The following is a 17,551-nucleotide window of genomic DNA, read 5'->3' as shown; positions in this document are numbered from 1 at the left end:
ACTTCTCCCAGCACATTTGCACTGCCAAAGTGAAGAACTCGCACCCCCTCAGTGGCACCCGCTCAGAATACGATGAACATTGAACATCTATTTATACACTGGGCCTGAAACATGTGAGGCTGGCAGAAGACATCATGCCCCGGATGATCAGCACAATGGCCATTTCACATATGGCCTTTAGTTAGCCACCCAACAAGATTATTAGCAAATGGAAAGCTCCGATTTTGATATATGAATGTTTAATTCATAGAACACGCAGTACCCCAGGAAAAGAATAGCTTCTGGCTAGCTTACTTTCAGAGGCGGACATTTCAGGTCCAGAAAGTAAAAATCCAAACCAGGTTTTTGTTTCAACCAACCAGTTGCGTACTCTGTCACTGTGACTCTTTAAAGTCAACTGGTTGGTTGAAACAAAAACCTGGTTTGGATTTTTACTTTCTGGACCTGAAATGTCTGACTCTGCTTACTTCTCACTGGGTCTTTTTAGCCTATAGCCTAACATACACTGGGAAGCAATCATCAGTTTCCCTCTGCTAAATGCTGTTAGTGAAAATAGTCTAGGAGGGACTGATACGATGCCACAATCTGTAGGCAAAGTCTTCATGGGGGGAGACCAGGGCATCACTACGGCTGTTTTAGGGGGGCTTTAGCCCCCCCTCCAAAAATAAATTTAACATAGTATGTTCTCATTCATCTTCATTAAAATCAGACTCCCTCCCAGTGAAGGCTTAGCCCCCCCACCCCTTTTATAAATCGCATGTGACGCTCCTGGGGAGGGATCAGGATATCGGGACTCACTGCCACCCTTTCCGCTTTTCTCCATGCGATACTGGTAGATGTGCAGCGTGAAGAGCATGTGAGAGTTGCGGTGCTCCTCTTCGTCGCAGTCGGGCTTGCTGCCGTGGCGAGAGGCGATGGCTGCATCCAGGAAGAAGGCCGCTTTCTCCGCAGTGGGGGCGCGCAGCTCGCTTTGGTTCTGAAGCTAGGGGGATGGGGGAAACCAAACCTATTTGTGTACTGTACAGATTATAGAATGCACATAGGATTAGGTTTCCATTTGGTTTTGGCTTTGAGTTTTTTTTTTTTTATGTGACCAAATGAGAGAGATTGTAAAGGATGTTGTTCCTCTGAATGGGCAAATATTATTATATTTGCAGTGATTTAGTGGCCAGAACATGATCAATATACTTTTGAAGAAACTATTCAGCAAGAGCAGATTCCACTGCCTAGTCTGAAGCTGATCACAGCAAAGATGATTAACATCTATTACCAATTACACAGGAACATATCTGAATGTTTGTAGCTGTAAAACAGTTTGAAAAAGAGAATCGGTGAAGAACAGTTGGATTCTCTTTGAATGATGTTCAAGTCCAGCTTGCAGATTATTTAGGGAGAATTGGATAGATACAGAGGTAAACCCATCCCTGATTCCTTTCACATAGTTTTTTAACAAAGGAAGCTTTCTACAGCATTCATTGGTATTTTTAAAATGGCATAAAATAAAAACAATTTGCAGATAGATGATTTTGAAACCCGCAAGCAGAAACAGTACTATATAAAAATAATGATGAAAAATACAGTATAGTGTGTATATATATAAAACAGTAACATATTGCTTATTGTGTACTGTAGATAATTGTACGTGCTGTACTTTTATACGACTGGCAGACAGTAGGTTTGTTTACAGCAATTTGACCACAAACACGTGACTAAGCGCTACGACGTTATAACAGTTACGACGACTCTTGGAGATAAGAATTTTTGCGCTCCACTATAATCTTAGGGGACCAGCATCACATATACGGTTCATCATTGACTGGAACATTTTATGTGGCGCATGACTGCATTGGAATAGAAATACAAAGTCAAAAGGTCACATTTAAAAGTAATAAATTCCATCTGTGGCATTTTTGTCATTTCAGAGGCGTTTCAAATGTAATTTTAGTCTGCACAATGCTCAATTGTGACCTAGCAACATATTAATTTAAGGTATTTGGTGATTATGCCCTTTGTAGAAAAATTTTGAAAGCTTACAATACCAGTCAGATACCTTGTTTACTAATTATTTATTATTGCATTTGAGGTAACAGGTAATAGCTGGATTAAACATTTTTGGTGACAAATGATCATTTTTTTTTATAATACAATTGAAATAACCTTGTCGTCTCACCTGCATTCCACAAATGGGATCCTCGCAGAGGAAAACACCCGGCGACTGGCCGTCTTGCAGGCTACCTGTGGCCACTTCGGACAGCAGGTCTTTCAGGTTCTCATCCTTCCCCCAGACTTCTACAGCTGACACCCGTACAGAGAATCTAGCACCTGTCTTCTCCTTGCGCTCATTGATCAGCTTGAAAAGCCAGGAAATGGCACAGGGGATGATGCCCAGGTTCTGCATGGAGTCATCCTTCCCTATCATTGTGTACGACTTTCCTGTTGGACAGAGATAAGTGCACTTTCAGTCAGACTCCCTGACTGCAGGCCAGGACACTGCATTCACTGGAAATGTTCGAGTTCTGTGTGTCACAACACCCACGCGCACATGTGTGCCTTAGAATCCCACCCACACTAAGATCTTCTCCTGAGAAACTGTCTGTTAAGATGCCAGCATTAGCTTACTAAGCAAAGTAACTCAGAGCTAAGCTGTATTCTTCAGAGGTTTTCCATTATCAACTGCACGTCACATTATTTCTGAATAGAAAATACAATCAATGAATTATATTTAAGGTTCTTCCTGCTTCATTGTAACATTGCCTGCTTGTTACGTTATCATGCGATGCCTGTGAAATTTGTTTAGTTGTGTCATAAATATTTCAGATCCTTAACTTTTGGTGTGGGTATCAGCAGTCTTCAAGTTCAGCAGGCGATTAAATTTTTTCACACTATTCCAACACCTGAACAGCCATGCCAGGAAATTGAGGGTCTGATCATTAGTTTACTGGTAAAATCAGGTTGGCAGGTGATGGAAGTGAATAGTAGAATGAGTGCAAAAGATCGGTTTTTCCTCAGCTGAACAAACCTTTACTTTAGTGGTCTTATTATAAATTCACTTTCTTTGATTATGAATTTAGCTTTCTAGTACTTTAAATTAAAAAAATCTATTAAAATGTATGTATTCCGTGATGAAATGCATAATATGCATAATTTGTTATGAAATATGTCTTTAAATGATTATTTGGTGCTCCAGTATAATATTCTAGCAATGCAATTGAAGCCCACAGTCATGTCTGAATCTATACAGTAATTTGAACTCTCTTCCACTCGTATTACTATTTGTAATACAGTATCGTAAGAGACAGGCCTCAGCTATCCTTAGGTGATATACTGATGTTGCAAAATGCAGTACATCATCTTCAGATTTATGGAAATCAAAGATTTACCTTCCTGAAGTTTAAGGGAAATTGCTCATGATGGGCACAGTTATACAACAGAATTGGAAAGGTAACAAATCCAATCAAAAAGTATTTATCTATAAGGATAAATCATAAAATCCAAATAAACTTCAGAGACTATAGTTTCCACTGAGCCAGAACTATTGTAAAAGGTGAAGAATACCCTGTGATAAGGAATCCTTTCCATCATTATGAGCAGAACTCCTATTGCAGCCATAACAGTAAGGGCCGTTGATCTTCATGGCATGACCAATCGACAACCAGTAATACAATCGTCAGAATTGGCAAGGCAGAACATGGAGAATAAATCTGCACTATTTGCTTTGCTTTGTCGGTTATTTTGGGACATGAATAAGCAAAATTCATGATCATCAGCATGCCTACACCGTTTATTTATTACTGCCAGCAATGTTTTAATTCTTCTACGACTGAATGTGCAAAATGTTTGAGCATATATTTGCACATTTTCTGCTAAGGACACCAGTCCCCCACATAATGCACAAACTATGCAAAAAGACCTAAATAATTTGCTGTTGTCTACACATAATTAAACATATTAATATTATACTGAAGAATAAGAAACCATGAAAACAACTGCAACTAGTCAATTATATCAGTTAAGACGGTATATTGTATATAAAATATATGTACTTAGTTTGAGCTCATTCTTCAAAACTGGTCCTTTCTAGTTTCACTGTAACACTGTATGAAAGCTGCTAGTTTTTTGTTTATGTCTGATAATTATGAAGCAGTGACTATGAACACTCTGCTTACCCCTTTGTTGGTAAAGGCTATTTAATCAATGAGACCTGCTGTACCAAACTGTTACCATTGGTTCAATCTTTGGTGATAAAATGCTGTAATTTGAAAGAAGAATAACAGGAAGTACTACACTGGCTTTTTGTTGCTGGTAGAGCAGGTGATTTCATCAGCAAATAAAGGGAGAAGCAGGATCACATTTTGAGTATTATGTCTACAATCCAGCAAACATTAATGTTATCCTACTGATTTAACTACCAAGGTATTCAATCTCTTAAATGCATCTGACATATTTAAGAAACTGCACTGTAATGCTGAAAGCGTGCAAGAATGTTTTGACATTCATTGCAAAAACAATGACCAAAATGGAATTTCAAAATGCTTTATTGAAAGCTGCTCAGAGCATGTAAAGCAAAAAATATAGCAATATAACAATAACAGGAGGTTCATATTTTACGAGTTTCATTGACATTATTGCTTGCAGCTGTTGTACAAAAAAAGAAAGTAAATATATTGCAAATATGCAAAACTCATTGACTTTACCATTTCTAGTAACCATGTTAACGACATGATTGCGCACATAGGCTGTGATGTATCTTAGGAACAACAGCCAGCTAGTTACCACTAACAATAATAAATAGTGCAATTTCAAAAATAAGGTGGCATAAAGGGGGTTACGCACATCAGACATCTGGTTATGTTTTCACCAAAGAAGCCACATACTCACCAAGCTTGGAGTGTCCAAAACAGAAGACACAGCCATCTGCCCCATTGACCACAGACTGTATGACCTCGGCCACTGTACCTGCGCATACCTCTGCCTGGAGACGGAGGTGGTGTGAGGGGTCAGTCATTTGTGGCTCAAAATAATTCACACCAGCTTAAGAATGTCCCAGAATATGGAGAAAGGCACTGCACTCCTAAAACAGTTCTACCAGTGCTATGGCAGTCTAGGATGAAGAATGGACTATGTATAATCATAGAACAGATATATTACAAAATAACTACTAAGGATGGGCCTCATCCACATTTGACATTTTAAATTTTTTGCATGGCTAGATATTATTAGATATGATTAGATAATTCGGCACATATGTGTCATGTTAGCTGAATTTCAAGAGAGTAAAAGCAGTTGCCAGCATTTTACCTATTTTTAACTACGTCACTGTAAAATATATTGGCAATCGTTTTATGGCTTATAATGCATTGCACACTACTATTGTAAAACGATGAAAGTCATTTATTGATGAATTTTTATATAAAAGCCACAGCAATTTGGCACAGTCTACCATGTCACCTATTGTGAGATTTTTTTATTATTCATCACACCAGTGCTTACCTGTGAGGCATCATGGGGGAAAGCAGCATCAAAGGCAAACATCTTGGGTGGAACCTGGCTGGCCCCGCCCCTTTTATGGGAGGAGTTCTGCGGGCCATTGGCTGCCGGGTCCATTATGGTGACCTGTTTTTTACGAGGGTCCACCTTGAGGAAGGAGCTGGACTCGGACGTTTCTGCTGATGATACTGGACACACCCGCAGCATCACTTTAACCTAAACAGATAAACACCAAAAAAACAACTATGGTATGCTGGGTACAGAGGCTTTGTTACTACATAAACGTCTTGACTCGGTAACCCAGGTGTATTTTCTGGAACATAGAAATATGCCATAACTGTTTTAAGTACTTTCCAGTATATATTTTTGGGAGCTATTAAATTTTCCAGCATCTACTGAAATGCTTGTTTGTTTGTTTTGCTTGTTTGTTTGTTTGTTTTGCTTGTTTGTTTGTTTGTTCTTGCCATTTTGTATAAGCAATGCAGGTATAATAGAAGACTAGACATCACCAGGCAAACATGTTTCAAAAAGCAGCATAAGCTCATGCTAAAATCAGCCACTGGATTATGGTCTGAAGTGTTTGGTTTACAGAGAGCGGGTCTGTTGTCACAAACAGGGACGCTTGTACAAAGAAGCTGCTGCATCCAGGGATATAAACACGATCCGTGTGACACAGATTCCATCACAGGATGAAATCTTCAGAGGCCATGTGCACTCGACAGATTCTAATGCAGCCATTTATACTCTGACAACATTATCACATGCTGTCGTCTCTGTCTCGTTTCAGGAGGCAAACACAAGACATAAATCTAAACCTGCACACAAAGTCAATACTGTTATGTCTTTTGAGCTGCCTTGAGAGAACTCCCTAAATTAACATCTATGTCGGAAGTTTAAACCTCTGCCGTCCTGTCAACAGAGGTTTGGGGGGGGGGGCACATTTTTCATTCATTAATCACATTTCAAATCCTTTTCAGACAGAAAACACCAGTCAACAGAGGTGCAGCTGGAAAATTTTTCACAGCATATTCCGCATGTGTGGTATATGCACTAGTCTGCATGTTGATTTCCATTTGCCTTTCCTGCTTCTGAAAGCCAAAGCTCGCAATTTCAATCTGGTTGGACAACATTGATTACCTACGGCACCAATGAAAACAAGTGATTCAATGGGAGAACCTGGCCTGTCGTTGCTCACTTGAGTGTGACATTACTCAGCTAGGCCACCATCCACTATAGTCATGTATTGTGTGTTTATGGGCCGGGATGCCTTCTCTGCGGACACAGGGAGACACTTCGCCATGCTTGGCTTCATATGCTGAAGAGCAAACATCTTCCTCAGCTGTGCAGCTTTGCTGTAAGCTCGTCAGCTTCCATAGCTATTTTAGCTTTTGTAGTTATTAGCTACAATTAGTCTCTGTAGCAATTTTAGCTTTTGTAGCTAAATAAAGAAACCCTTTTTGGTATTAACGACAATTTGTTGGCACAGTTCAATCGTGAATTTGTAGAAAACTACAGAAGACATAGCCTGCTGTATTGAAATCATCAGTATTTTCAAGACTAAATTACATCTCAAATGTGCTATTTCAATAAATAATAAATTACATGAAGGTTGCCATTCATGTACAACCATTATGTCAATACCATGTGTGTGAAACATTCTATATTTGTAAAAAAAAAAAGAAGTAACACATGTATTAAAAAATGATGTTTCATGATCCAATATCAGCATTCTACATATACACATGATAAAAATTCTTTCCCTAAGTTGCATCACTGTACCATCAAAATGGTCATATGATGGGAGGAATAACTGGGCCATGTGTCCTACTGCATTGTTTCCCAGTCCGGTCCTCGGGGACCCTCAGCCGGTCCGTGTTTTTGCTCCCTTCGAGCTCCCTGCCAGGCAGTCCGCAGTTTTGCTCCCTAACCAAAAACATGGACTGTCAGTGGGTCCCCGAGGATTGGACTGGGAAACATTGTCCAGCTATAACAGGGCAGCTCTCTGTTAGTCTTTCACAGACAAGATAATGGGGTTAAAACACAAACAGCCCCATGAAGCACATCGCCAGGCCCATAAAAGAAAAGTGGTTAAGAAGGTCACGGCCCGGCACTCTTCATGTACCATCATTCATACTCTACCTCATATATCTGTTACCTGCCTTTCTCACAGTGTCATCATCAATAACTTTTGGCTGCACTTTATGGATATTACACCTGTGTATTTTATCTATTCTGTAATACTTCATATATCTATATTTATCCTTAGCTCATGTATCTGACATATCTATACAAACTGATCAGTAGGCATATCTATATACTCTCCCTTGTGTATACTAATCTTCGAAATACTACCTGTAAATTCAAATTCTATATATATATATATTTGCACTTTCTGGTTAGACACTAAACTGCATTTCATTGTACCTGTACAATGACAATATAGTTGAATGTAATGTAATGTAATGTAATGTAATCTAATCTAATGACCCCTGTGAGTTGAAGTTAAACACAAGTTTAAATACAGAAACTGAGTATGGTATCACCTCACCATATCTTGCACCTGGACTGGCACAAATAACAGCAAAATGAAAACTTAGAGATTCTAAATTCTGGTGCAGAGATGATAAGAAATCTACTTCTTTAAGATCCAGGTGAAGTATTGTGACACATTGTTTGCCTTTGGTAAGATTTGTTTGTTGGCTCTGTGTGGCATTTGGCTCACACCTGTGTCAGAGTGGAGAAGCAGAGAACAGTATGGATTTTCTGTGTCTGTCTTTTCCATATGTTTAATGTATTATATAGAAAGAAAATCCATTTCTCATATAGAGTCTAATACAGCTAAGCTAATTACATTACGTCTGACAGCACCGAAAGTTTCAACTTGCAACACATTGTTCATTGTGTTTTAGGACTGTAACAGCAACTGTAAACACAGTATATGAAAATCCTTCAATGGCAGAATAAATGCACTGCTATTAGCCAATCCGAAATGGCACATGGTCTTTTTAGTTGTTCTTTTTTGTTGTTGTTGTTGTAACAAATAGAATAATAATGTGACTTAGGGGTTGTTTGTGGCAACACAACAAAACACTGAATGATACACTGTAATATAATATGCAAATTAGACAATGGGTGGGACAGGAGACGCTTACGGATGCAGGTGTGTCAGCCATATGATAGCTAGGCAGGTTAATGGGGATCTCATACATTAGCCATGACCCTGCCAAAGAGAATGGACAAGCATGCGCTGAATGAAATGACACATTGTTTGGGGTAATTCATGTCAATAACTGGGGAAGGGATTAGAAATTTCAAGCTCACGGATACCAGACATTATAAATGGGGCACAGAATCATCTACCTCCAAAAATCAAAAACAGGAACTGAAATTTGCATAACACAGCAGTCACATGCTTCATGCCTTTAATGCATATTCAATTACATCTAATAATGTGGATGAGAGAACCCATAATGGAGCTGTGTGGGCTGAGACTGAAGTTTGGAGTGTAATTTAATCTGTGGAAGTTCCAGCAAATGTTCAGCTCCGTCAGCTGTTATAACTGCTTGGTTGGATTCAGGAGATGCTATGGCTTCTTTCTGTTGATGACCATTATACCTTTATTTGCTCATGCATAGTACTTTGCCTTGCAGAAACATTTTTTCTGTGCCCTAATGTAATAAGCTCTTGTCTTTTCATAGAACTTGTGTAAAACTGCACTAAGCACCAGAGGGAAAAAAAGACTTAATGAGGCATAAATGTTCTGGACTACAGTCATACTAAGTCTAGTTCCTCATTAAAGAACATCTGACTTTCCGCTCAGTGTATTCGGATGCACGGTTTTGTCTCCTACACTAATGTACAACATTGATTCAGCATCACCACCAAGCCGTTAGCAACAGTTTATAAATGTTAGGCGTTGGACCTGTTGCTAGAGTGTTCCATTAGAGATTACAGAATCCATAAACATCCCCAATTTACATCTCTTTACTATTTTGCATTTCATACAAGGAAATACCGCATATTTAGTGAACAGCAGTCCCAGTTCGGCAGTTTTAAATTTCAGGAACTGCTTATCTTTCCTTTAGCTGCGCATCTTAAACGGGGATTGATAGATATGAGGCCTAAGTCACAGCATGAACCAGAAAGCAGCATGCATGTGTGCTGGCAATGGGAGGCAAGGGGGTCGCTGACAAAGTAGCGTGATTGAAAACTGATGCACACACACACATCTGGACTGAATCATCACAGTGGTGAACATTCAATGGGAAGCCTGAAGAAAACAGGACATAGTAGAGGTGAAATGAAATGTGCAACTACAGGTATCTTAGGATTCTCCTCTTTGCCTACCTCATCGTGCTTTTCATGAGACACACGGGCAGGTGAGAGTAAGCCTGAGGGTCACAGTTCAGGGGCAGTGGTCCGAGAGAATTGACGACTTTCTGATGCTAGGCAGAGAGGCTTAGCCTGCAGAACTACTCACCGCCCCCATGGGGGGTAATCTTCACAGTCATCCAGTAATAATGATGATGATGATGACAGCATCTAAGTAATGTAAAGTGCTGAACCAGGAAATAACACGGCTGGACTGGCGATGGTATCTTCCGGTGATGTCATTCGTATACTGGTCTTTTTTTCATAGCATTTCATAGCATTCATAGCATTTCTGCTGGGTTGTTATTTATCATTTTTTATCATTTATTTCTCCTGATCTTGTACTGCTTGTGCAGTTATGGATGGATGGATGGATGAATATCAAGTTCCACTTACTACTTAAAATCTAAAAATTTGAAATGCAGTGGCTCGAAAATAGGGGGACCCCCCCCCCCCCTTTGTCTGCGTGCTTGGGGTGGTGTGACACAGAGTGCAAAATAATGAGATTAGCAACCCCTGGTCAGAAGGCAGTCATGCGACGGCTCTCGTGACTGAACATGCTGCATAGATTTTTAATATTAGGCACATACATTAAGATTTTTAACTGCTAACATTGCTGATATGTTAGGACTATACCAATATACATTATTTTATTGGGGAGATCTGGCCCATTTGTTGAATTTTTCTGCATATATATATATATATATATATATATATAGGAATATAACACAGATACACACAAAAGTTACCAGTTCGACAAATGGTATTATGTTAGTCATTCACATGCAGTTGATACTGTGCTGAAAGGCAGCTTCCGAATTTTACGTATTTTCTTACTATGCGGGTTATTTGATTGCTTAGTGTAATGCAAAATCAAACATTGGTTCCATTTGGCCCGGAGGCTGTGGTCATGACCAGATAACTGAAAGGGGTCAGATCTTGTCCCAGGACCTCTGGTGTGAAACAGACAGAGTGACATGTGTGCAGGAGCATGTGTCCTGGCTGGAGCGAGAACATCCACTGGCCCGGTGTGAGACCGGATACTGTAAAGACAAGGCCACTGAACCGCTTAAAAATTTGATTAGATCGGGCTTTGCAATTAAGTAACAATTTATATGTTCAAATCCACTGCCAGTCATTTGTCAACCGGGCTGGAATCTATTTCTGGGCTTGCCTCAGAATTAAGGTTCGTACGGGTCATCTTATAAAGACATAACCTCTTTTAAGAGTGCATTAATAATGCAAGCATTCCCATATTTGTCAACACAGCACTAGCTCTCATAGCAGTGATTTTACAAAAAGCTATTAAAAATTGATTGGGCTTGTGGCGCGATTTTTCAAGGTCACCACTTGCGTTGCCGAGGTGATTAATGTGGCTGTCGGGGAGCCACAGTCCCTCCTGCTTAATGACGTGCAGAACATGAAAGAGCAATGGAAGACTTCAGTCCATTTACTACCACTGCTACACAAATAATTAATTGACTGAAGAAACACTTGGCTGTAAGGTTGCCAGGTTTAATCAGAACATATATATATACAATATCGGCTGATCTTCTCTAAAGCTTCGATGTCATACAGGTGCCAGAAGTCTTACTTAAATGTGGGCCTCATTTCCTTAACCCTTCATTCATGCAACCACCTGCAGTTTACTAACAATAATCAGGGGCATTTTCTTTCAGTTTGTATCAAATTGCACTCTACATTGCATTAATTATTTGCATGCAGTTGATTTGTTGTTTGCCCACTGAGCTTCAGCACATGCATAAGCCAGAGCATTGGCTAATCCTCAACTGACTGCAACTTCCAAACACCAAAGCACCCTCTGCTCTGTGGCCTGCTTATGGTAATACATATTGAATTTTTAAATAAACATTTCTTCTGCTTTGCTATCCATCCCTAGAAAGGGCTCTGCTAAGGGGGCCTGTTATTGGTGGATCGGGTGGGGGGGGTGGTGACATTTTTACACTGTTGCTCGTAAATGCCACCATTTACATTTCACACAAGCTGCATGAATTGGAGCAGGAATTCAGAAGTGTGATTAGATCTGAAGAGGATGTTCTTTCTGACTTTATTTAGAAGATACACTAGCAGTTAAGGGTGGATGGCGCACCTGTGTCGCAATTATTATTGGTGTAATCGTTCGCCACGATATGGGTTTGCATTATACCGCGATAATTCAACAGCTTAATTATACAGCAGCATATTTATAAAAGATAAAGCTTTTCATTTTCTTTAAAGCTTCATTTGTAATCTAAATACTTGTCCTTAAGAAGTATATGTGATCGGTTTATCTGCGCTGTGTGAATTTTCTATTAACACACTCCAACGCCGTGTTGCAATAGCGAATTCAAAATAAACAGATTTTGTATAAAAGATATTCGCTAAATCAGCATATATATATATATATATATATATATGTATTCGCCGTTGCTTTAATGCAAGGTGCGTGGCAGACGGTGCCCACGGCTACCGGCCAGTTAACGCTGGTTTCCAGCACCAAAGAACCTCCTCTCACTTCCAAGCCAGACGTATTTCAGCGTATGCAGCCCATTTAATAACAGCAGAATCTAACACCCTCAACCAAAAAGCGCTAATGGTCCTTAAATGGTACAGCTAAAAAGTTTTTCAATGTTGGGTAAATAGACGTAGTTTATTGGTGATTTAATGCTCGTCGATGTTTGTTTTTTAACAACTGTATAATGTTATACAGTATACAATATAATGTTATATACATCATGCAAGAAATCTTACTGCAAATATATATTATTCCATTATATACCTAGAACTAGCGACATTAAAAGCATTAGGGTGGTTTGCAAACCCTACAGACTATTTACAAGGTAATATAAGAGGCACATGCATGTAAATACATACGCATGTGTGTACAGACTTGTCTGAAATGAAAATCTCACTCCAGCCAGCTGGCCAAAGATGGCAACCCTGCAGTTTATTTGAACTGAACTGTAAAATGCACTTTTCAGCTGAAGCGGCTTGTCATTCTGTTTGCGTTGTTACTCTGACAATTATAAAACAAATATAGGAAAACGTTACCTATGTAACTTTTTATATTTTTTTCGAAATGACCACCCAGATCCATCTGTAATAGCAATTAAAGTGTACTTAATATATTATAAAATATATATTTTTAATTTACATGAAGGTAATGGACATGCTACTACTCCCAAAACTTGGAAAAAAGTAATACCGTGATGTAATATCGCCACCGCCCAAAAATGGAAAAATAGCATGATGATAATTTTTGGTCATATCTCCCTCCCCCTACTAGGTAGACATCTGCTAAGGCATTGCTGTGGAGAGCCTGTATCTTGTCTTCTGTGGGCGTTTTTATTTCACGTCTAAATTAAAATGCTGAATTGTAAAATGTGACAAAATACAAAACATGCAATGTAATAAATAGAAGGGCTAATTTATGTATATTTTTATAATTACTTATCTAGACATATTAAGTCACAACAACAAAGACTAACTGGCTAATTGAACTTTCTAGAATAATGCATATTACATTTTCCACATTTACAAACAAAATTAAAACCTTAAGCTATATTTCACAGCTCTGGTGCGAGTAAAACATGTATGTGCCACCATTATATTCTCAGTGCAGCAGTTCATAGCAGAAAACATACATTTTATATTTCTACCACTACAGGACAATTCCCAGTGGCTCACCTGAGCTGCATATGACTGAGTGGATGGAAAGAATCCTTGCTTGCTTTTGATGCACCATTCTAAAGGTAAGACACACTTCCCTGACAAACGTCGTCAAGGAAACGATGCAGCCACTGGCTTCCGGCCTGGGGTGTGTGGTTAGGATTTTTTTCCAGTCTCCCAGGACAGTTTAGCAGGGAGGTATGCATGCACAAAGACATTCCTGTAAAGATGTGCACTTCTTAAACATGGGGGCGTATACAGGGGCGGGACCATAGGTGCACTGCCCCTAAGTGACAACTGATTGGCCCCCTGAGTGGCCCCCACCCTGTCACTCACCGTTTCCAAACATTTCATTGGCTAATGATAAGGTTGGTGCCCCTTACCTTACAGAAAATCCCAGAATCGCCACCGATGATAGCAGCCTCCATAACTGACGCTGATGGCAGCAACAGCCACAGAGTTCCAGCTGAGCATACAAATTGAGCTGGGAATATAGCCAGAGAGGCTAAGAGATGAGCTGCTAGTTGACACTGTATGGCATCACTTGGCTCTCCGTTCATATGGACCGAAAAATTTGCCTTTAGCGTTGCTCTCCTGTACTTAATACCAATTTCACTGCTTAGGAAAATGCCTGCATAATCATCGTTCTTTAACGCCACACTGACACACATTTTCACTTTAGTGGTGCCATTTTAATGACATCTTTTAACTTATTTAACTAAAAAAGAAAGCTTTCTAACAAAACTTTTTAAAGCATATTCAGCTTGCCTTTAGTTACAAAAAATTACAAGACCCTTGAGTAGCCACAGATAATAATATCATTAAATTTGCCTTGAATAACCGATCTGGATTGAAAGCCTCCTCAGTCTTTGACTTCAGCTATGTGGAATTATGTCGCAAAGCTTACAAATCTCATCAAATGCAATCCTTCCATTGCGAATGTAATTAAAAATAAATGTTTCATAAAAATAGATTGTGAGGAAAGCAATTTACTAGATAATAACCTCCAAATGTGATACATATTAACACACACTCCACAGCTTTGTCATATACTTGAGAATTTAAGTACTTCCTGAGTTCCATAGTATTTAATTACTTTCATTATTTAGATGAAAACCTTTAAATGTTCCGATAAACATGGTCGCTATACTGGGTCTTTATTACTGGTATTTTTACATACCATTTAAAGGCACAGCTACCCTCACACTTATAATCATCTAGCCTGCTGACCTCTGAGCAATTCGCCTTCATCGCTTAATCCTCTTTTAATAAAATATCTTTTAATTTCGAGAAAAAAACCAAGATCCTTCACCAGGCATTTTCTACACGGTCCAAGCAGTATGAGTCTCTGTAGGAGTCTGCTTTCTTGAAGAAGGGTCTAATCTGAAGCTGATAGCATCTGTGCACATTGTTATCAATCAGTTGGTGTATTCAGACCATCTGTGCGATGCCCACGCCAGGTCTGTCAGATCCGCTGCCAAAGAATACCTTTGTCGTTTCTTCATCCCTCATTGGGCATCATAGCCATGGAAATCCAATGAAGTTTGTAAGATACAAGTCTACTAAAAATCTCTGAGAGAATAAAATCCGTCATCCGGGTAGAATAATAAGCTGATAGTTTTCAATGGACATGTACGGTCGGACACATTATTTAAAACTGAAATGATAGCTCTGGTTTTCCATCCCCCACTTGTTAGAAGCGTGGCAAAGTTGACGACAGTGCTGAGAATTCACAGCCCCGTTTCTCCTTCACAGTTTGTCCCTGCGCCTTCCTTCTCACAGTTACTCACTCATTCCGTTGATACTTTCTGTTGTAATATTTGATCTAATCGGTTATGTTAACTCTTGTCCGCTAACAGGAATCACTATAATGCGCCCAGGGCAAAAATACAAGTAAAGCAAATGCCAATTTTGTTGTAAATAACCCTCACAAATCTAATAGAGATCTGATCTCAGTTTCTTCTTCAAATAGTGCTGGTCTCAGTCCAGCATTTTCAGAACTCAAACAAATGTGCACAATTTTTGTACTAACAGAAGTAGCTTTATCATATAATATATGAACAACAACGATGAAGGGCATACTGACATTTTCATGTTTTTAATGAGTATCGCGAAGCATCTTTGAGAAAGTACAAGACAATGACTTTCCATAGATGTTTGTATCTGTTTCTGAGGGGGTGGAGGCACTGATGAACAGCTAACTAAATCATGAGATCAATATAATGAAAAAAAGAAAATTTCTATTCATTTATTAAGCCATTCCTTAAGTCTATGGTTATAAATTCGATTTTTTTTTCCTCATGGAAAAAATTCTATAATTTCGTAGCACAGAATAGGTAGAGCTCCCTATTCTATTAATATTTGCATTTGCAGTTATGCAACAGTAAATTGTTGACATTGGCAGCTACACTTGTTAGCTGCAGCAAAATGCTCCGGGCTACTGCAGTAAACCGTAAACAGAGACACGTTTGAACGCTTCTCCGCATTTGTCAGTTTAGAGAGGGCAGAGCCACCCTTGGTTCTGAAAGGGTCCAACTGGAAATTAAATGCTTCTGCTCTTCGCTGTGCCAGTCACCCACAGTGCTGGTCCACAAATCAGCTCATGGCTGATGGTTTACTAATGGGTAGGGTGACCGTATTTTGGTTTTCAAATGATACTGGGGGCGGAACATAAGAGATTATCGAATATGCTCATATATAGCCTGACTGTAGACAGCAAATGTCAGCATCAAACAAATTGAAATCCCGGACATTTCAGGCACTTTTTATGGCTCAAAAACAAGGACAAGTGCAGGAAAAAAGCATGTCACCCATCTAATGGGTACCCATTAAGGAAGTCCTTTGCCATTGTGTATGTGAAGTCAATATTTTATATAATCGTGTCATGTTCAATAGATCACATTCATTTTCACGACGTGGCTGATTTTACGCAAGTTCTGCACTAAGTTACTATTTGAATAGAAAACTTTTTCTGGCCTTTAATGTGATAGTTCATGTGATGCAGTCATCAGTGCCCCATTGTACATGCAGTCATCAGTGCCCCATTGTACATGCAGTCATCAGTGCCCCGCTGTACATGCAGTCAACAGTGCCCCATTGTACATGCAGTCATCAGTGACCCGCTGTACATGCAGTCATCAGTGCCCCATTGTACATGCAGTCATCAGTGACCCGCTGTACATGCAGTCATCAGTGACCCGCTGTACATGCAGTCATCAGTGCCCCACTGTACATGCAGTCATCAGTGCCCCGCTGTACATACTGAATTTAGATTTTATACCATTATCATCAGTATTTGCAATTTCTAACTTGGTATTTAAATCGATCTGTATAAGCACAGGTAAAGTGATGCTAGCTTGTAACATTTCACTAAGTTTGGGCTGCAGAAGTGGATTCAGCTTCATATTAGCCGTATTTGACTTTTGGGACTAACTCAGATCATCAAAGTTAATTAAATTATACAAGTTTGGGAATACTTAGATCATCAGTGTTAATTAAATTATGTGACTGCGTTCACGTTTATCATGCTTTTCACTTACTACAAATCACCATAATCCCTTTTTATATGAAAAAAAACATCATAACACATTTTAATCCCTCACTTTCCCTCACTCATCTTCTCACTTTCATTCCTGGGTTCATGTTGAATATCAGAACTTCCCATCAAGGTGGACGTGAGAAAGCGTAGAAACGGTGACTTTGCCCTTAACCCTTCATGAGCATCAGAAAATGAACGATTTCTTAGCCGAGTAACCAGGCTGCTCTAATGAAAATATTAGTTAATTGGTCAACTGGTTTCAGCCTATATAAAGTGATCTGCATAACTGGCCAAACGACTTATCAGATGATTTCATCTGGTACGTACTGGTATGCACTACTCAGCAATACACCTGCTGGAAAACCATTAATAACACAAAGTAACTAGTACAGCAAACCAACACATCGGTTCAGCTGTTGGAGATAAATGGAACTGTTATGGAATTCCCTCTTGGGTTATCTAGTTCACACTCACGACACCCCCGGC

General features: G+C 39.3%; 1 protein-coding gene and 1 long non-coding RNA gene across 5 annotated transcripts in view; one reads left to right on the top strand and one right to left on the bottom strand.

Annotated features, from left to right (window-relative positions):
* The window catches only part of kif26ba (kinesin family member 26Ba), a 93,245-nt gene that overhangs the window by 14,105 nt on the left and 61,589 nt on the right, over positions 1-17,551 (bottom strand). For all 4 annotated transcript variants that reach the window (XM_048974537.1, XM_048974538.1, XM_048974540.1 and 1 more), the window contains exons 6-9: positions 5,491-5,703; positions 4,879-4,972; positions 2,171-2,433; positions 799-982 (exon numbers count right to left, since the gene is read on the bottom strand). In XM_048974537.1, the coding sequence (XP_048830494.1) occupies positions 799-982; positions 2,171-2,433; positions 4,879-4,972; positions 5,491-5,703 (754 nt within the window). The remainder of the gene's footprint in view (positions 1-798; positions 983-2,170; positions 2,434-4,878; positions 4,973-5,490; positions 5,704-17,551) is intronic.
* LOC125707428 (uncharacterized) overlaps positions 1-17,551 on the top strand; it is a 39,903-nt gene that overhangs the window by 4,714 nt on the left and 17,638 nt on the right. The window contains exon 2 of the long non-coding RNA XR_007382283.1: positions 13,526-13,610. This is a non-coding gene — a long non-coding RNA (uncharacterized LOC125707428). The remainder of the gene's footprint in view (positions 1-13,525; positions 13,611-17,551) is intronic.

This window comes from Brienomyrus brachyistius, chromosome 14, assembly GCF_023856365.1.
Source record: "Brienomyrus brachyistius isolate T26 chromosome 14, BBRACH_0.4, whole genome shotgun sequence".
Classification (NCBI taxonomy): domain Eukaryota; kingdom Metazoa; phylum Chordata; class Actinopteri; order Osteoglossiformes; family Mormyridae; genus Brienomyrus; species Brienomyrus brachyistius.
The sequence above is the reverse complement of the archived record's forward strand: the minus strand, read 5'-3'. Positions and strand labels throughout refer to the sequence as shown.